Below are 19,971 nucleotides of genomic sequence, written 5' to 3'. Positions count from 1 at the left end.
TTCCAGGCTCCCCATCCCAGAGCCAGCCCCGCCCACCCCGCCCCACCCTCCTCGGTAACCCAGCAGAAGCCTGGTGTGTGCTTCACCACAGCACCCTGCGAAGGTGGGGGGTAACTGCTGAGAGGGGGAAAAGGAGACTCCTCCCGCTCCCTGTCCCCCTGCCCCTTCTCAGCACTGGGTGGACCCTGTCCCCTAAACCCACAGGCACAGAGACAGAAGTTGTCAATGAGGCAGACACAGACCACCTGTAGATCAACTCATCCGGGGGACACTCACGGGTGATGGGGCTATCACCAGACACGGTGCTTCCTAGGGGCTGGGCAATGTCCTAAGAGCTTTATGTGCATCATCTCGAACCTCCCCAGCAGCTCCCTGTCTTCTGCCCATGCCACTACGCAGAGGAGGACACTATAGAGGCACGGGAAATGAGGGGACCCATGAAGACAGGGCAAGGACGTGGTGGAGCGGAGACTCAAACCCAAACATCTGCTCTGAAAGGCACACAGCCTCTCACGACTATGTGATGAGAGAGCGACTGCCCTCACTCACAGCGAAGGACCCAGAAGCACAGTCACACCTGCCACGCAGGGTCAGGAGACTGAACCAGCAGCAAACACCACACGGTCAAGGATACAAATATAGAGCGCCACGCCCAATCAGAGGCCACGAGACTGTCCCCCACAGACCCCTCAAACACTCCTGGCATGATCGACACGCACCAGCCCCACGCTGTCACACTCAGTCATCGCACCATCGCACTGCCTCTCACGCGGGCGGAGACACCTGCTCACGGAGCTTCCAGCCTTCTCTGCCACACCTCCCTCTGCACCCCTTTCCTGCTCGCTTTGCTGCCTGGCCTCCCCCGCCCGGTGCCCATCAGCTGCCACTTCTCCTTCGGCTCCACTCTGCCCACAGGCCATCTCCCCTCAGGCCTCATTCCTTCACTCCTTCCAGTCAGTGTCGGGGGAGGGTATGCAGCCTGGGGAGCCTAGAAAGCTGTCCTGTAAGGAAGGGCCGGAGCCCAGAGAAGCCTCTCCCCTTGCCCTCTAGCTCCCCTGAAGCTCAAGGTCCCCCACGCAGATCCCTCCAGCACACAGAGCCTGGCCAGCCTGTTCAGCCCTCCCAGCTCAGGGTCCCGGCCAGGGTCAGTGCATGAGGTGCGGGCAGGGAAGGGAGGTGGCTGTAACGGGCTGCACAGGTGGAAATGGAGGCAGGTCAGAGGCCCAGGGGTTAAGACAGGGGAGAGGCAGGGGAGAGGTTTAGAGCAGAAGTGGAGCAGAGCCACCTAGAGCTTGTAGGGAAGGGTGTGGGGCAGGACCAGAGATGGAGAGGAAACGGGCAGCTTCAAGACTAGAGTTAGGATGTAAACTGTGAGGAGAGGCGGCCTGGGGGAGGCAGTGGGAGGGAGCAGAGGGCAAGGAGGGGAGCTGCACAGAGAAAAGCAGAAAAGCCGGGCTGGGAGGTCAGGGCGGAGACGTGGGATTGGGCCAAGAGGTCAGGGAGGAATGTGCAGGGCTGTGGCCAGAGAGGCTGTAGCTATGGCCATGAGGCCGGGCAAGGTGGCTGCTGCAAGGGCAAAGGTTAAGGGAACGATATTCAAGGGCAGAGCAGAGGCGAGACAGGATCAAAAGGCAAGGTGAAGAAGCAAGGGTGGGCCGTCCCCCGGTAGGGAGGCCAGAGGAGCAGGACAAAGTACGGGACACGGTGGGTGGCTGAGTTGGTGTCGGAGTGAGTGGGCAGCAACCCAGGGCAGTCATGAGGTGAAGGCGTCCCCGAAGGCTGCGGGAGAATGGCCTGGAAACCTGGAGGGGGGCCCTGACTACATTCAGGAAGGTCAGAGACACAGACGGGCTCAGAGCTCGGAGCTGGGCAGCCTCAGTGCATAATTGGCGGGAGAGGGGGTCCCAGGAGCAGAACTGCCAGAAGGAAACCCCAGGGGTCAGGAAACAGAGATTCTGGGGGCTCCACAGAAGGGAAAGATTTAAGGTGCTGGTTCCATGGCAGAAGGGACCGAGTGGACCTGGGGTAGGAAGGCCGGGAGGTCGGGGGTGGTGGCCCCTCTCCTTACGATGTGCAGCTGCAGGTAGTCCCCGAGGCCCGAGGCGCTGTCGACCCGCACCAGCACGGCGCTCCGCTGGTGCGTGCTGAAGCCCACGGCCAGGCGGTCCATCCTCGTGCTCGGCCGGTCATTGGGGGGCCACGTGTAGGTGATGAGCGCTCCCCCCTTCCCAAAGATGTACGTGGTTCCGGCTGCAGAGAGAAGGAAAGGGAGAGGGAGATAAGGCGTCAGGAGGGCACGGTCAGTAGGTCCTTGGGGCTGTGCCCAGCGCCCTGAGACAACCGGTTTAGGGTACAGGGCTTCAGGTGTGAGACCCACAGCTGCCACCAGGCCCTGCCGCCCTAGGGAACAGTTGGCGGGCGGGTGCCCAGCTGGGAGCCTGTGCATGCGCACAGACAGATGTAGCTGCCTCATCAAGAATTCCAGTTTTAATTACAGCAAAACAGAGAGGTAATAGAGAGACTGACACAGACAGAGAGGGCCTGGGGAGATGCTGCGAGGGGACAGAGATGATCACCAGGGGCAGGCAGGACCCAGAGGGCCCCGCTCAACCGCTCCCAGGCCCGGCCCAGGTGACAGGTGTGAGGTGTGTGCTTCTGCAGGCTGTGGTGAGCAGGCACCAAGGCAAAGGAACCCCAGGCGATGGCGCGAGGAGAAGCAGGGGCTGTGTTCGGCTCTGACTCACAGCCCGCAGGCTGGCGCCCCTCCAGCACCTGCCCCCCACCCCCTCCCAAGCCCCTGCAAAGCCTGGTCCCAGTTTGCCTGGACTCCCTGCTTCCACTCCCAACTAGGGGGCTGCCTGGGTGCCAAAACAAGGGGTCCTGGAGCCCTGCCCAGAAAAGAAGAGACAGACAAGGGGGTGGGAGCAGGGAGAGATTGACAGCCAGAGGAGGAAGGAGGCAGAGAGACAGATGGACAGAGAGGGACAGAGAAGGGTGTAGGTGAGAGAAAGCAGGAGGGTGGGAGCCAGAGATGGTGAAGGGAACCCTCTCCCACCCCTCCCCCACCCCACCCTCTCTCCCCCTCTGTCTCCTCTTTGCCATCCGGCTGCCGGGGGCGGGGTGTGAGGTCCCTAACGATCTCAGCCCCAAAATAAACCCCATTAGTCCCCACGTTCCCTCCTGCGGCTGCCTGGGCTCCCTGGGGGTGGAGGGGTGGGGGCAGACTGATGGCCACGGTGGGGGTGGGGGACCGGTCACCCAGCTGCTGGCAAAGGAGCTCTGTCTGGGAGGCCTAGAGGACCAGTGCTCTGGGGCCTTCAGAGAAGGGAAGACAACAATCTTGCATTCTTTAGAACATAAATGGAGCAAATGAGATTCATAAAATGCTTAATTAAATAATTAGCCACTAACGACTCCTCTCAAAGCACTTCTTGGGGGAGAGGGGTTCATGGGAAGACTTATCCAGAGAGAAAAGAGAGACAGATGGGCCTGAGGGGAAAAGCCTGGAGTACACTGGGAGAAAAGTGTGGCTGTGGGGTGGGAGAGCTCTGGATGGGCTAGAAAGTCCCAGGTCAAGGAGGGTCTGGGGTATTTCCAGAGCAACCTGCTCTGCCAAAATGGCAGCCCAGTGAGTAACACTAAGGCCACCCCTCTCACACATCTTGGGGTCTCTCACCTCAGGGACTAGGAGCCCGGTTTGGGCAATATGGGACCAGAGGTCTCTATCCTAGGAAGCTCCTAGGCCTTCAAAAGGAGAGGGGACCCCTGAGTGCCTTGGAGGGAGGCACCTTCTCCAGGCCCAGGAGAAGCCAAGGAGACAAGGGAAGGCTGTGTGTGTTCTGGGTCCCAGAGAGGCAGTGAGGCCAGTGGTGTGGGGAGGGGGGAGGGGGGCAGAGGGGAGCATGGTCATCTGTGCAGGGCCAGAGGGGAAGATGACTCCCTCCCAGGGGGCAAGGCTGGGGGAAGAAACCACCAGGGTGTCAGTTAACTGAAGTCTGCCACACCACAGTTGCGGGAAATCACCCCCAGCAGACAGAGAAGCTGGGCCCTGCCCCTCCCGACTCAGGTATCCTTCCCCTCTGAGGGCCTCCCTGGTGAGATCTGAAATCTCAAGATGGGGCCCCAAGATCAGGGCGGAGAATCCGATCAGGGCATGAGCCACAGCCCCGGCCTCCGGCAGTCACTGCCTGGACAGGACAGGGAAGGGCCTGAGGGCTAGGAGCAGGGTAGGCCTCAGCCGGCAACCTTCTCTCCACTCCCAACACTGCAGCACTCTGGAAAATCAGCTGTTTCCATGGTAACCGAAATACCCAGGGTCCTCCCTTCCCCCTCTCCTCACTCACAAGCTGCACGTCCAAATTTGGGGGGTGAAGAGGGCCAGGGGAGCTGAGATGTTGACCCTCCTGCACACACCCCCCTCCCTGCCTCCTGGTCACCCCTGGTTCCAGGGCCTCCCAGTCAAAAGCAGAAGGGGCTTACTGGGTCTCTTGGTCCCTCGACCAACAAAGGAAACTCCATCTACCTGGAGCCTCCCAAACCCACCAGGTCTCGGGAAAAGGAGACCCTTTCTCCTCACTTTCCCATCCCAGGAACCCAGACAGCACATCACCCTGAGCCCGGAGAGGAGGTGAGAAGCTAGCCGCCCCCCACCTCCATGCCCATAGAGCAGTGAGGCAGGAGGGATCAGAGGCCGGGCGGGTGCCCGCAGCCCCGGCCCGGTGGCCGACGCGTCCCCAGTGACACACCCACAGACCCCACACCCACACACAGGCCACACCGCAGCCAGCTGCACACAAAGACCCAGTGTGGGGAGGCAGACCCCGACAGGAGACAGCCGGGAAACATGGCGGTAAACGCACAAAGACTGGCAGGCGGCGAGGGCAGCGGCTGGCACCGCGAGGACCGGACGGGCGCACCCCTCCCCGCCCCCGAGGCCCACGGCGCACGGGCCGCCTGCCGCCCCCCGCTAACCCCAGTCCCCAGCCCGCGCCCCCGCTCGGCTGGGCCTCCCCCGGGATTCACTACCCCGCGACTCTCCCACTGCCGCCAGTTTATTACGCGGGGCGGGACTGTAAAAGCCTAAAGGCGTTTATTACACGGTGGGGGATCGGATGCAGAGACACTTCTTGGGCCGAAGAGGTGAAGGATGAATGGTTTATTGGGCTGGGGCGGCAGTGATTACCCCAGGGAGGCATTTCTCTCCCCGGCTCCCCGGCTCCCGCCCTCCGGGCAGCGGGCTGGGGTTGGGGCGGACGCGGGTGGGGGGCGGGGCTCCGCCCGGTCCCTCCCCTTCCCTCCCGGCTGCGCTCCTGAGGCGCCTCCCGCCTCTCGCCCCGCCAGCCGTCCTAGGCCCCGGCCACCCGACACCCCGGGTCGCGGGGGAAGGCACACTGGAGCCCAGGACACCAAACCACAGCTAGAACCTCTGACGGGCTCCCGAAAGGGCTCCGGAGAAGAAGGGGGCGTAGGCCAAGGCCCATTATGTTGCCCTCGGGTGGTCCAGACCCACTGTTCTTGACCTCCCCAGGAAAATGCTACTGAGCTACATGACAGATAACACTGTGGGGTGGCAGGGTGGGGAACACCCCTGAAGCCCAAGGCAAGACTGCCTCTGACCAGACACAAAATGCACAGGCCTAAGTGGCCACCACCCAAAGGCCCAGGCCTGGAACCATCTGCCCACACCCAGCATGGTCCTCTCTATGCCTCCTGGACCCAGACATTCACTGGTCCAGTAAAACACTAAATGACCAAGAATCTTCTGTACAATTCCCACAAACCTGCATTCTAGAGGGGAAAAAAACCCAACCAACCATTAATAATGGTTAGCTAATCCAGACCCAAACAAAATAATCATCCCATGTGAAAAGCCACCCATGCAGTGCTACCCCTGTGGTTAAAACTACATGTGCAGACCCTCTGCAGCATCAGAAGCCATGACAGAAACCTTCTGGTAGATCTAGAATCACGAGAGGATAAAACATCCTCCACAATCCAGAAAGGTTGCAGGCCTGAGTGCCCACAGCCCCCACACACTAGCTCTTTGTAGACAGACCCTCACTACCCCCCAGGGGGGGTTCCTCCCCAGATCCAGAGCCCTGGGCTCAGCTCTCTCTTGATCCCAGAACAATATCTCCTCAATTCTTAAGCCCATTCCTTGCCATAAAACATTCAGTCAGACATCCAAGTGAACACACCCATAACAAGAATCAAAATAAATGCCAGATCCCTTTATAAGCTGGAGTGATGAATACAGAACCCCTGGAGGCTCCTGACTCAGAAACGAACTGGGATTGACCCCTCTCTTCCTGGCCTCAGAGGGTATAGGAAATGAAGGTCAGGGGTGGCGAGGCACGTTAAGGGCTCTGAAAGCAGAATCAGGGTCAAGGATCAGAAGTGTCTCCCCCGCCCCGGGCCATTTTTAGGACCCAGGTGTTCTGGTCCTCCCCAGCCCAGACTGACTCCAGGTGCAGGCATGTCTGGCAGGTCAGTAAGGGGTATTATGTAAGAAGAGGGGTTGGGGGTGGGAAGTGAAATGGAGCAAAGAGTGAAGGGAAAGAGGGAAGGAAGCAAGGAGAAAGGCAAGAGCCCATGAGAAGGGAAGTGGAGATGCAGGTGCAGAAACAGCAGCTCCTCACCGTGGGGAAGCCCAGCAAGGAAAGGTGTCCTCTGGCCTGGATGGGTCTCCCAAGCTGGCTCTGCCTCTTGCCAAGCCTGGGTCCCAGCAGAAGCCGGCCCCTGGACCTCACCCCACAGTGGAGGTGTGCAGAGGTGGGGTTCGGCCATGGCCGCTGGCCTCTTCCTCCTCTTCTCTCTGTCCTTGGGCCCTCCTCCTTCCTCTCACTTGCCTGACCCTTCATGGCCTCCTCCACTCAGTCTTCCCATCCCGTCCCCTCACTGCCCTGCAGTGCCTTCCAGCTCCTCTGCTTCCAAGGGGCCCTCCAGTTCCTCTGCTTCCAGGGGGCCCTGGGCAGCCTGTGGCCCTCTTTGGGCTGTTTCTCTCCTCCGCACAAGGGGATGGCTGCCTCTGAGGCCTCCCAATGCCAGCATTCCATAGGATCCCACCCCCAACACCGCCCAAGTTCTTTCCTCCATTGTCTCTCCCTTCCCTCCCCAGCTCTTTGCACCCTGACACCAGCTCCTTCACTGAACCTTCCTCTGGCACTTCAGTTCCAATCTGCCCAGCTCCCCTGGGCCAGCCCCCCTCCATCCCCTGCCTCTTTGACCTCCTCTCCTTGTCACCCCACAGAGATCTTCCCTGATGGCCTTTCTTCTCTCATCCTTTACTGCCTCTCCTCACTGCTCAGAAAGACCATGTCCTATCTGGGTCTCTCTGGGGACTGAGCCTCGATGGACCTGGAGGGGACAATAAAGAGGATGGAGAAAGGAAAGGAGGGCCAGATTGCTCCTGGTGAGAACAGGGGAGTTAAAATCAGGAGCAGGGGTATGGGGGGCGGTGAGTGCAGGAGAAGAGCCTGGAGAGCATGGCATGGAGATGACCCCAGCTGGGACAGAGGTTAGCCAGGAACACTCTGCTGGGCAAGAAGAAGAAAGGAATGAGAAAGGATGTTGGATGAGGCTGCTCCTGGGAACTGGATGAAGAGAAAGCAGAGGCATGAAAAAGATAAAGATAATCTAAGAAAAAAAAGGAAGGGGGAGAGAAAAGAGGCGGAAAGCTTGAAAGTGGTATGGGGGAACAAAGACTGGGAAGCAAGAAAGGACAGGTGAAGAACAGTGATGAGGAGGCAGAGATGCGTGCAGAAATGGGGACCATGAGGGCACAGATGGGAAGTGAAGATACGGGCATGAAAGATGAGGAAGGGACAAAAAGGGAGTCAAGAAAATGAGAGGGGATGGATGGGCAGAAATGGAAGTGATACAGAAATTAGAGACAACAAGGTACAGAGTGCGAACTGGTGAAGGCACAGGGATGGAAGCATGGAGATGTCAGAGTGCCAGGATGGAAGGCAACGGAGGCACAGAGAGGGAAGTGACGGGAGGACAGGTATAGGAGGTGATGAGAGCACAGCAATGAGGGCTGAGATGGGGACCAAAGATGGAAGGTGATGAAGTATACAGATGGGAAGCAATGGAGGTATGGAGGTGGGAGGTGATGTACCATATGGGAGGTGAGAGAGGTATAGAAATGGAGGTGATGGTGGTACCCTGTGGGAACTGATGACAAGGTACAGAGATGGGAGGTAATGTGGAGAACAGAGAAGGAAGTGGACTAAAATGGGATGTGATGGGATCTCTGGGACAGCAGGTAACAGGAGCTTTGAGATGAAATGTGAAAGAGAGACTGAGATGGGAAATATGGGACCTGACATGGAGATGAAATAAAATGTGAAGAGGGAGAGACCCAGGAGGCCTGGGATTGGAAGTCATGGGGACGCAGTAATGGGAAGTGTTGGGGGCACAGAGAATACGGAAGACAGAGATAGAAGGCAGCAGGTACAGAGATGGGAGGAGGGGCTTGCGGTGAATCTTAGGGGTCTAAGGCAAGAAGTGGTGAAGGGACTGGGCTGGGAGGTAAAAAAAAAAAAGGCAGAAACTAGAAGTGCTAGAGGTTAGAAACGAAAGGTGATGGGGTCTGAGAGGGAAGGCGAAGTCAACGCTGACAAGGAAGGTTACAGCAGGGGGGAGACACCGAGCTAAGCGGTGACAGTGTAAAGTGGGAGAGGACTGACCTGAGAGGCGATGGGCAGACTGGGGTGGGGGACAGAAATTCAAACAGTGGGGAGTGGGAGATGCGAGGGTCAGAGGTGCAGCTAGGCAGAAATGAAGAGATATGGAGAGGAAAAACCAGAGGTGAAGGGATGAGGCTGGGAAAGGATGGGACAGTGGAGCAAGCTGATTGCTTGGGAGGCGGTGGAAGGACAGGAATGGGGGAAAGACAGGACAGGGGCTGCAGGAACAGAGGTGAAATCGCCAGATACAAGGAGGTGAAAGAGGCGGTGATGGGACACATCTGAGGAGGGGTGATAGATGGGACAGAGGTGAGAGGTTGGTGGGGGACCGACAAGGAGATAACGGGCACGGAGAGGCTGGGCCAGGAAGGTGACAGTGGCCGAGGAGGAGGGAAGCCAGATGGAGGAATGATAAGGGGCAGGGATGGAGGTGGTGAAGACGAAGAGAAACGGGGAAGGGAGAGCAGGGCAGAGCGGATGAACGGCCAGATAGGGAGGGGGTGAGGGGGCCTACACAGAAGGGTGGTAACACCCCGGAGACAGGGATTCGGAGGTGAAGGGGAGGCAAGCAACGAAAGTGAATAGAGATGAGGGATAAATGGACGGGGTGAGGGGATGCTGCTGGAGAGGAGAGGGTGGGGCTGAGGTGCTGGTGGAGCCCAACATGGGAGGTGAGGGGGCGCGGGCCCGCAGAGCGGAGGGGCCGGGCCTCGGCGCGCACCGGCTGGGGTGCGGCCCGCGGGGGCCAGGGCCGCGCGCAAGGGAGGCCCCGGGGGCCGGCCGGCCGGCCGGTATCGGCAGCGCCACTTACCGTGCCCGCCGCGGGTGAGGAAGGGCATGCGGTTGATGGCGATGGGCACGGTGCCGTGCTTGCTGTGGAAGTGGTGGACGTGGTGGGTGGTGCTGAGGCTGGAGGAGACCCGGGCCCCCTCGGCCGCCCCCAACAGCAGCAGCAGCAGCAGCAGCAGTAGCGGCAGCAGAGGTGGCGGCGGCGGCGGCGGCAGGGGCCCGGCCAGGGAGGGGGGGCGGCGCGGGCACCCCCCCAGCCCGCTCCCCCCGGGGGGCATTTCGGCCCGGGGGCGGCACCCTCACAGCCCCATGGCCGGGGGCGGGGACGCGGGACCGAGTAGCCCCGCGAAGCCCCCCTCCGGCTCCGAGCCCCGGGAGGGGGGTAGGGGGTTGAAATGAAGGAAAATCAGAGCCCAAGCCTCGGTCCGGAGCCAATGAAATCAAGTGGATACCGCCGGGGAATCCGGGGTCCGCGGAGCGGCAACGCCAAGGTCCAGGACGCCTGGGTCCATCGCGAGGAGCTAAGGGTCCCCCCGCATCCCGGCGGGGTTGGAGCGGCACAGAGGGCCTTCAGAAGCCCGGGGGAGCGCCCGGGGGAGGGGGCATGGTGCCGGGTGGAGAGATAGGGGAGGCGCGGGGGCCAAGCAGGGAGGGGAGAGCGGGGAAATCCTGCGGAAAAACCGAGCCGGGGAGGGGGGACTGGAGGAGAGAAGCAGGAGACCGATGGAGACTAGGGCCCGCCGCGCCGCGGCTGCCGCTGCCGCTGCCGCTGCCGCCCGACGGAGGCCGGCGGGGAAGGAGGGAGCGGCCGTGGAGCGGGGGGGGCGGGAGAAGGGGGAAGGAAAGCAAATCCGGGTGAGGGGGGAATGAGGGGAGAGGAGGGGAGAGGAGAGGAGGGGAGCGGGGCTGAGCGGAGGGAAGGCGCGAGCCTGCGAGATTCCAGCGGAGAGATGGAGGCAGCGGAGTGTTGCTGCAGAGGCTGAGAGGGCTGGAACGGAGAGGGAGGGAGAGAGGAGGGGTGGAGAGGGGAGGGGAGGGGGAGCGCGGGCGGAGGAGGGGGCAGGGCGGAGGGACCCGAGCGGCTCCCGATCTGCGGGCGGCGCTGGGCAGCTCCGCCGCGCGGCACCTGGCTAGCCGGCTCAGCGCTCGCCTCTCCTCTGCGCGCGCCCCACCCCTCCCCCACGCCCGGGTGCGCGCACCCCTTCCGCCCCCTCCGGAGAAGGGGCCCTGCTGAATAATTGAACAGAACTGAGGCTAGCCGGAGAGGCCGCTCTCTTCCACCTCCTCCCACCACCCCCCACCCCGGGCCCGGACGAGCCCCAATAGTGCTCGAGGGCCCAGTGCGCAGAGATGTGGCTACCACCACCTCTGCACGCACCCCTCGGAACACACGTGCACGCTAGGATGTGGACGGGCTCGGGTATGGAGACACCCACGTGCCCATACAGGCACCAGTGCGCGCGCACGCACACAGGCTCAGACACAGACATTGCATACATGTGCTCCCAGACACCCGGCACACGAACTCACACCCAACCGAGTGTGTACACATGCTCACACACATACGTGTTTGGTCACAGGCAATGAATGAACAGCCAGCATACACACGGACACCCCCCCCTCCAGGTCACCCTCCAAGAACAGGGTCACCCATATGCAAACAATGCACCCGGAGCCTCAGAGGTGCTCAGAGTTAAGACACCACACACACAGTCCCTCCACACCTCCTCAGACGGGTGCTTCCCCTACCCGCGGCAACCCTCCTGGACACCTCCAATCCTTCCAGTCCACTTCCTCTGCCCCTCCCCCCATATGCCAACCTCCCCGTCTTGGGTGGGGAGGGGGCGATTCCAGGATAACTATCCACTGAGTGTTCCACTTGGGACAAAACCCTCTGAGCCACTTATGTCCTGCTGAGGAAGCCATTCTCCTTCTAGGGGGCCTCTCCACTGAGACCTGCCCCTCAGACTTGGCGGCACTTCTGGGAAGTAAGAGCAAGGAGGCTTTCATCCCTTCATCTGGATGCCACCTCTGCACTGACATCAACCTGAGTTCTGCTTGGACGGTGTCTTGCTGGGGGTGGCGGTAGGGGTGTGGGGAGGCCGAATGTAGATGAGGAAGAGAGGGAGGGAGGGAATGATGAACCTGGAAGGAGACAGACAAGGAGAGGCGAAGAAAGGGCAAAAGGGGAGAGGGGCAGGGCAGGGGCTGGCTTCTGCTTATTATCCAGCATTCCGTTTTGGAGCAAAACCTGTCACCAGGAGCCCTGAAAGAGCTTCGCCCAGCTCCTGGATGCATTCAGGACCCGAGACAGCTCCTCTGCCCCAGCTGCCACCTTCCCCAACTTATTAGATGCCAATGCCCCATTTGGTCCCCAGCCTTTCAGAGGGAAGAAAGGAGTCCTCAGAGGCACCCAGAAAGAAGTGTCCAGGTGGTGTGTGGCCCCATGAGGGAGGAGAGTTTGCAAGCTAGGGAGCACGGCTTCCTGCCCTCTCTTCCTGTGCCGGCTCTTGGCCCTGGCTCTGAGATAGAGACTGACAGAGCTCTGAGCAGGCAGAAAATGTATGGTCCCGGAGGGAGGGAGGGAGGAGCCGGTGGCGAGAGGAGAGGAAGGGAAACCGCCTAGAGGCCAATCAATACTAGTGAGTGGGAAGTGGAGAGAGCCGGAGGGGGTGACACTGGCGAGCGAGGTGGGGATAGAGAGGGTAAAAAAGAAGGGAGAGACAGAGGTGTGCGGGAGATCAATAGAGGCTGCGGAGACCAGCAGAGCGGCTAGGGAGATGAGAAACAGACAAGGGCAGAGATGGGGAAGAACCCATTGCCTGGGAGAGCCCGCGGACAGGCTCCGGGAGGTGGAGCTGGAGCTGCCCAGGGAAGCGCTGTCCAGACCTCAGCCCTGGGGCTTCAGGCCCTGCCAGGAAGCAGGCCTCCGTCCAGCTTCCTTCCTCTCTCATTTCATATTCTCTTTTTTATTTTCTCTCCGTTTTCCTTTCTCTCATCCTGACAATGACTTCTCTCCCTCTGATCTCCTACCTTCCCAGGGCAGACTCCTGAGCCTCACAATGGTGCCTTCACCCCCAGGAGGAATCCCCATGTCCCAGATGGAGAAACTGAGGCCACACGTAGGGAAAGACTGTCCTGAAGGTCGACTCCTCCTCATCCCAGTCTTTTCATCACCAGACAGCTCCACACCCCAGGCCCAACCCTCTGAGGATGCCTGGGCCATCCCCACCCCCTCCATCTCTTCAGGCACAAGGGCCCTCGATACCCAGGGTGCCTCCAGGGCTATCACACTTGGGGTGAAGTAGACAGGCATCTGGGCCAGGTTCCTACTTGACCTTGTGTATCAGTGGAGCCCCCAGAAGACCCGTCATAGAGACAGCACGAGCATCAAACAGCCAAGCCTGGAGAATCAGGAGGAGGCACAACTTCAAGAGAAAAGGGGTTGAGATCTCAAAGGCACCCCCAGGGCCAGTGTTCAGAGGCTCCCAGATTGCACCCACCTTGTCTTTACCTCCAAGGCTCTGCTCGGGCTCTGCCACCATTCACACAGACCAGTGCTCGGGGACAGTCACACTTCCCAAGAGGCCCCTGTTCCCCAGCCCCAACTCTCCGTGCCTCCCACCTGCCTGGAACCCAGGGAAGTCGTTCCACTCTCTCTTCCCACCCCTGCTGAAAGATGGCTTGACTCCCTAAACTCACATCCATCTCTCCACTCCCTCCCAAAAGGTTCCATCACGTGGGAGTGCAGTAGTGAAGATGGGCAGCGCTCTTCTCCATCCTGACCCCCTGCGGCCATGGCAAGAAATGCCCACCATCTGTGGCACCGCCTCCACCTCCACCACCCCGGGACTAAACCTTAAGAACACCCAGGTTCCAGCCGCACCCCGCCCCCAGCGCCCTGTGATTAAGGGCATGGATGTGCCTGTTACTGAGGCCTCAGTGTCCTTAGCAACTAAATCAGACAGCTGGTCTCCATCTTACGGTCTTCTCTGAGGACAAATTAAAAGGACTTTGTAAGCCGTGAAACACGAAACAGTCAGTAGGGATAGTTACTATTAAACAGCAAAGTTACCACCATCCCCAGATCGCCTGCGCAAAGCGGGAATGAGCTGGAGAGAAAGAGGCCCAGCCCCAGCCCGTCCTTATTCCCCGATAGGCAGGACTGGAGCGGCCCTGAGCTGGCCGGCGTCTGCGGGCTTTGGCAGGTACAGAGAGTGGTAGGACCGGACAGGATGTGGAGGTACCCAGGGACGGGCCCGCCTCAGAACACTAGAACACTCATGGAGATGAAGGGAACGCTCATGGAGATGGAGGGGGCATTCTTACAAAGAAGGAAAAATCAAGAGCCCAATCCTAGAAACCAGTCGGTTATGCTTCCCTTAAGAAACTCAGGACTCTGCCCGATGACTAAGGCTCCACAGTGTGGCATGGAGGCAAAGGCACTGACCCCTGTTCTCAGCCCAGATCTGCTATTCACTCTGGAAATCCACCAACTCCTCCAGGCCTCAGGGTCCATGTTTGCGAAGTGAAGTGCGTGTGTCTTTTTTCAGGCAGCTGGTGTGTCGTGTCCCTGATCTCTCAGCCCAGCTACCCCCAAGGAAGACCATTCAGGTGACACCTAAAGAGGCCACAGGCTGCCCAGCCTCCCCTCAAGCAGGAGGTTGTCTCTCCCTCATGCCTGCCCCACTGCCCTCTCTCAGCCAAGTACTAACCAGCTGCCGGCCACCGACCATGTGGGACTGGAAACTGCTGCTGAAGCCCTCTCTGGGAAGGGGCCTCAAACAATATGCAAGTTGGCAGCAGATGCCCAGCCAGGGAGGAGAAGAACTAGGTGAGGACACGAGGGAGTGTCCTTGTGGATCCAAGGGACACCCTGCAGCTGGGTGGGACTACACCATGGCTGGCCTCCAGGGAAGCCAGCTCTCCGGAGACCTGGCCTCCTGGGAGTCTCCTGAGCCTGTCTTCTGGGGGTGTAGTCCTATTCTGGCCAGGAAATAATGGGTTTCCACTGCACACTTCAAAGACACCAGGGGCAAGGGGGTACAGGTCAGCAACCGCCCCACCAGTCCTGTGCGACAGAGGTACGACACTTGAGACCATGGCCAGCGTCAGGACAGTGACAGAGGCTGACACATCTTTGGGGAGGGGTGAGGGGAGCAGTGTCCCACCAGCTCAGAAGGAAGAGGAGAGGCTGTCTAGCAACCATCACCCCCGACACACAGGTGTCAGGAGTCCTGCAAAGGCCCGAGAAGGGATTCCAGGAGGCAACAGCAGCCAGTAGCTCCCCTCCATCTCGCTCATGACAAGAAGGGACGGGAAGGAAGCAAGCAGCATGGCTCTGAGAGACCCTCCCTCCTCCCGGGGCCTCCCCCCAACACCTCCAGCCCTCCCAGTCCTGCACTCACGGTCATTGCAGATGGGGCCTCCGTAGGAGGTCATGGTGCAGTCGCAGGTAAAGCCGTCCCACTGCTGCAAGCAGACGCCCTGGTTGGCACAAGACTCTTCGGTGCAGGTGGTGCTGGGGCCTGGAAGAGGCAGGAAGAGGGAACACCCCCCACTCAGCCAAGCCCCCTCCCGCCCCAGGAGTTACGGAAGCTTTGGGACCAGGCCAGAAGCCCTCCCTCAGTTCTGCCGAGCAGGAAGGGCCAATAATTCATGGGGGTGGGAGTGGGGGAGTTCAATGACAGCTGGTATTGGCGGGAGGCAGCAGGGAGGACAAGTGACCTGACTCTCCCCACACCCTGTCCCAGCGCAGTGGCAGCAGGCTCCATCGAGGCCACTCGGCCCCCCAGTCTGCCGGCGCCCCACAGGGTCACACCTAACTCCTGCACCCACACTCACCATCACAGCCCCTCTCCACCTGCCCGATGCGGTGCAGGGCGTCGGCGATGAGGTCAGGGAGGCGCCCATTGAGGTCCACCGAGGCCAGGCAGCCCTGAAAGCCATCCCGAGAGGCCACCAGCTTGGGCAGGTTGTTGAACATGTTCTTGCTCAGACCGCCAATGTACAGCTCCCCTGTAAAGGGAGTGGGGTCAGAGCTCGGATCCCGGTCCCCAGATCCCCAGGTCCCTCCCAGGACATCAGCCTCCAGTGTCGGGTCCCGCAGCCCCACACGGTCTCATCCGGACTCCAGCTTTCTCTCTGAGGGGCAGATGCCCACCTCCACCCTTCCTTCTTCCTTCTCCACTTCTCCATCTGTCTGCTCCCCTCCCAGAGACGCCCAGATGCCCGGGGAGGGGAGAGGGAAGCAGCTGGAGGAACCTGCTCCGTGCTCTCTCCCACACATCTGATGCCAGTTCCGGCCCGTAATCAGGGCCTTTCATAGCTGTGCATCCTGGTCCCTTCCACCCTCGCTCCCTCCCTTCCAAAGTCTCCCATCCCCAGAATTCCTCCAGGCCTCTGCCAGGCTCTCCCAACTCTGGGTTTTCTGCTGGGGGTTCTAAGCCCGGCACCTTCCAACAGCTAGGGCTTAGACTGGGGATTCTGGGTGACACTGGCAAGAAGTCCTCCTCAGGGACACTGGTCCTCCACATTACTGCCTGGCCACAAGGACCTCAACTCCCTGGAAGTCCTGGCCGGCCCATGGCAGAGCTCCAGCAAAACATGATGGGTCAACCCTGCTGCCCCTGCTGGGAACTCAGTGCAAACCAAGACCAGCCCAGACCACCCCTGGGTTTGCTGCCACTGCAAATTACTTGAGACACATCGCCCCCTTCTGGCAGCAGGGAGAACTGGCAGCACTATGCCATCCGTTCTAGGGGCTTCCTCCATGGCTCAGAAGTAAAGAACCTGCCTGCCACACAGGAGACCCACAAGATGCAGGTTCGATCCCTGGATGGGGAAGATCCCCTGGAGGAGGAAATGGCAACCCACTCCAGTATTCTTGTCTGAAAAACCCCATGGACAGAGGAGCCTGGAGGGCTACAGTCCAAAGGGTCGCCAAGAGTTGTACCCAACTGAACGTCTGAGCACCGGCGCACGATCTGACCAAGCTTCTGGTTCCAACTCCATGGCCCACTCACTCTGTGACCTCAGGCAAATCACATAGCTTCTTGGAGCTTCCATTGCTGCCTCAAGAGGAGGGTGGATTCCAGAGTCTCTAGGAACCCTCCCCACGCTGGGACAGTCTGAGTCACAGTGACACCAGGGATCCCTAAGGGACTGGGGGCTGCTCTGGGCGTGTGAGAGTGGCTCACATTGCCCCAGTGGGCTCTGGAGAAGCCACAGGCCTCATCCTCATTCCTGTTGTTTCAAGTCCCTGGATCTCTACGCTCATCCCCCTCTTCTCTCCTCTCTGATGCACCACTGTTCTAGGGGCAGGCAGTGATGGCCCCACTAACTGCTAAAGAAGCCCCGGGAAATGGGGGAACTTCGTATGATGCTGACCCCACCAGGGAGGCCTGGGTCCAAACCAGTGCCCAGACTAGTCCCGCCAGTGCCCAAGGAATACGACCAGGGCAGCACGTGGGGACCTGGAGACTGTTCCTCCTTCCTCCCCTCATCACAGCCCCCTCCCAGCCCAGCAGGGACACTGCTCTCTCTCCGGCCCCCAGCATGGCACACTTCTCAACCCTGGAGGGCCAAGAGGTCTTCAGAAGGCCTGGCTGCCTTCTCCTAGCTCTAGGGTGAGGCCACCAAACTCCCTGTGAGACACATCCTGCAGGCAGGCTTTCAGTGTTGAGAGGGCAGCCTCGAAGGAGAGCTGAGCAGAACTTTGACAGGAAGATGTCAGGCTAGGCACACTGGAAAATGGGAAAGAGCGAGGGAAACTGTGGGCAGGGGCAGGACAGAATCACGCAAGAGAAAGAGCATCCCAGGCCGGGGGTGATCTTGCTGGGGCCAAGGGGGTATCTGGGCTAGGGCCAGGCCTCCTCCAGAGGCCCCAGGCCCCACCTTTGAGATCGAGGTTTCGGGCGCCATTGGAGTGCTGCGTGACAGTGCGGGAGTCAATCTTGAGCGTGTGCACGTTGCCCGGGTCCCTGGACACCACCACGTTGTGCCACTGGTTGTCATTGACTGGTTTGTCTGAGTTCCCCTTCATCAAGGACGGGCCATTCCCCAGGTCAAACACGTAGTGGATGTACCTGCCCCACAGTAGGGAGGAGACACTGGGTCAAGGTGGGGGCTGGGAAGGCGGGGTAAGGAGGAGCTACAGCTGCGGGGTGGGGGTTGGGCTGGAAGCTGCAGGAAGAAGGGGCAGAGAGGGAGACCTCATAGTGGAAGGACCCAAACCAACAACACGGGGACTCAGTTGTGAGGTCCCATTGTGGGGGATGTGGGGAGAGAGGCCACAGAGGACCTGGATCCTGGGACAGGCTCCGAAGAGAAGCTCATGGAGGGATAGCTTTGTGGAGGCAATAGGGTCCTCTGGGCAGGGACAAAGCTGCTCTAGGGTGGGGGCCTCTTAGGCCAGAGAGGTCACGGGAACCCAGCCCTGCCTTCTGTCTGTAGTAGGGCCGGATGGCCTGAGCCAGGACAGTGAATGGAGCACAGATATGACTGAGAAACCCGTGGCAAGGAAGTAATTGGGGGGTGACCAGGGTGGAAGAGAGGGTGCCGCTTCTCCGTCTTGGCTGGTAGCGGGGGGACCTGTGGTCTGTGGGGACTGGACATCTTAGCCAGGGGCTGAGGGAGCTGCCTCTTGGTCATGGCGGGGACAGGGGCGACCACGTCCTTGACAGTGGTGCAGAGCCCAGCACCTCACCCCTTGACCAGCTCGATGACAATGAAGTCGTTGCCATTGCCTGAGTTGAACAGGAGGAGCCCGTCGGGGGCTGTGGTCTTGAACTGGAAGAAGAGGTGCATGGAGGCATAAGCTTGGAGTGTGGCGAGCGCCAGGTAGCTGCTGCGACTCTTGAAGGTGACAGGATCGGCCACGATGGCACGCAGGCCAAAGCGAGCATTGAGCTCACAGTAGGTGATGTCCCCGTCCTTGCACTGGTCCATGTAGGGCTGGCCGTTAAACACCAGCCCACTCAGGTGCCCGATGAAGTTGGAGGGCACCACGGAGATGAAGCGCCGCTCCGTCATGATGCCCGTCTCAATGTTGTGGAACTCCAGCCGCGTGTGGGCCCCTGCCATCTGTCCTGCTCAGCACAGGAGACAGAGATGGGGACATGGCTTTGGGGCCCAGACTGTAGGATCATTTCTGGGGCTGGGTCTTGGGTCCCCAGGAGCCTCCCCTCCACTCAAGGGCCACATGGGAAGGATATCAGCAAAGCCCCTACAGGCGCTGGCAGCACACCCAGCTCCTGGGTCTGGGGGACCTGTGGGACTCTTTGGGCCAACAGGCTTGCAGGGCAATGCTGCCTTTGGGGAGCTGAAATGGCCCCTGGGGTCCAGGAGCCCATGACATGCCACCCCTAAGGGAGAAATGGTACCCAGGCAGGGGTCACCAAGAACAGGGCTGCAGACTACCTACCCTCCACAGTCACGTTGTCCACCGACAGCTGCAGGCTCTTGCCCCGTCGCACCACCCTCACTGTGTGCCACTCATTGTCATTGAGCTTGTGCCCCGCAAAGAGCGTCTCAGGGCCTTTACCTGCGGCACCAAGGGGGGAGTCAGCTCAGCACATCCTCCTGCCCTCATGTGGCTGCTTCAAGTGCCACCCCGGGCACACAGCCTCACCTCTGCACACACCCACGCACACAGGTACACCACACACACATGTGCACACACACAGAGCCTTCACACACACCCAGTCATAAACACAGACGCACTCGGTATCGCCACACTCGGTGCAACTCCCCAGGGTGGCATTGGAAAAGAACACGGAGTGAATAGTGCGGTGCCTTCGGAGTTGTGCCCTAAGGCCCTGCACCTGGAGACTCACACCTACGACCAGCATACTCAGCCCGCCTCTCCTCAGGACCTTCCGTGTCAGTGTGTGTAGCCCGCAGCTGAATTCCCAGCCTATACACATAGGCCTCAAACTTTCAAGAGCCCTACCACGCACCCAAATGTGAAGTGCACCTACCGCCTCACGGCTGTCCATGAGCACTCCACACACAAACACACACACAGCTCCCCCATCTAGAGCAGCGGTCCTCAACATTTGGGCACCAGGGACCAGCTTCTTGGAAGACAATTTCTCCCTGGACCAGGACGGGTGGAGGATGAGTTGGGGATGATTCAAGTGCATTACATTAATTGGGCACTTTATTTCTAATCTAGTGCCACCATGGATCTGACAGGAGGCACCGGTCCGTGGCACAGAGGTTGGGGATCCCTGATCTAGAGGGACCCAGTGTGACTTTTCTGCACACACCTAGTTAATTCCACACACCCGGACATACACATCACGTACACAGCACGGCCAGCATGGCCAGAAAGCGGAATGTCTTTTTTTGGAATTACGGCCATTTATTCAAGACCTGGATGAACCGCTCCCAAGACTAAAAACGTTTAGCTTTAGAACGGTGCTGCAGGCCATTTGCGGCACCCCTCAAGATTCGTCCTGGGCCCCTCACCCCAGTGCTCTCACCAGCA

The 19,971-nt window shown here is 60.0% G+C and overlaps 1 protein-coding gene across 19 annotated transcripts in view; it reads right to left on the bottom strand.

Annotated features, from left to right (window-relative positions):
• Nucleotides 1-19,971, bottom strand: part of NRXN2 (neurexin 2) — a 110,413-nt gene that overhangs the window by 26,710 nt on the left and 63,732 nt on the right. For 15 of the 19 annotated variants that reach the window (XM_086385081.1, XM_086385084.1, XM_086385089.1 and 12 more), the window contains 6 exons: nucleotides 18,904-19,023; nucleotides 18,187-18,568; nucleotides 17,376-17,566; nucleotides 15,324-15,497; nucleotides 14,888-15,007; nucleotides 2,069-2,250 (listed from right to left, as the gene is read on the bottom strand). In XM_086385081.1, the coding sequence (XP_086241207.1) occupies nucleotides 2,069-2,250; nucleotides 14,888-15,007; nucleotides 15,324-15,497; nucleotides 17,376-17,566; nucleotides 18,187-18,568; nucleotides 18,904-19,023 (1,169 nt within the window). Of the gene's footprint in view, nucleotides 1-2,068; nucleotides 2,251-9,501; nucleotides 10,268-14,887; nucleotides 15,008-15,323; nucleotides 15,498-17,375; nucleotides 17,567-18,186; nucleotides 18,569-18,903; nucleotides 19,024-19,971 lie in introns of those variants that run through there. The other 4 variants (XM_086385087.1, XM_086385086.1, XM_086385088.1 and 1 more) reach the window with 2 other exon arrangements.

This window comes from Bos grunniens, chromosome 29 (assembly GCF_055505025.1).
Source record: "Bos grunniens cultivar Pamir isolate PY7600 chromosome 29, Bosgru_T2T1.0, whole genome shotgun sequence".
NCBI classification, from domain to species: domain Eukaryota; kingdom Metazoa; phylum Chordata; class Mammalia; order Artiodactyla; family Bovidae; genus Bos; species Bos grunniens.
The sequence above is the reverse complement of the archived record's forward strand: the minus strand, read 5'-3'. Positions and strand labels throughout refer to the sequence as shown.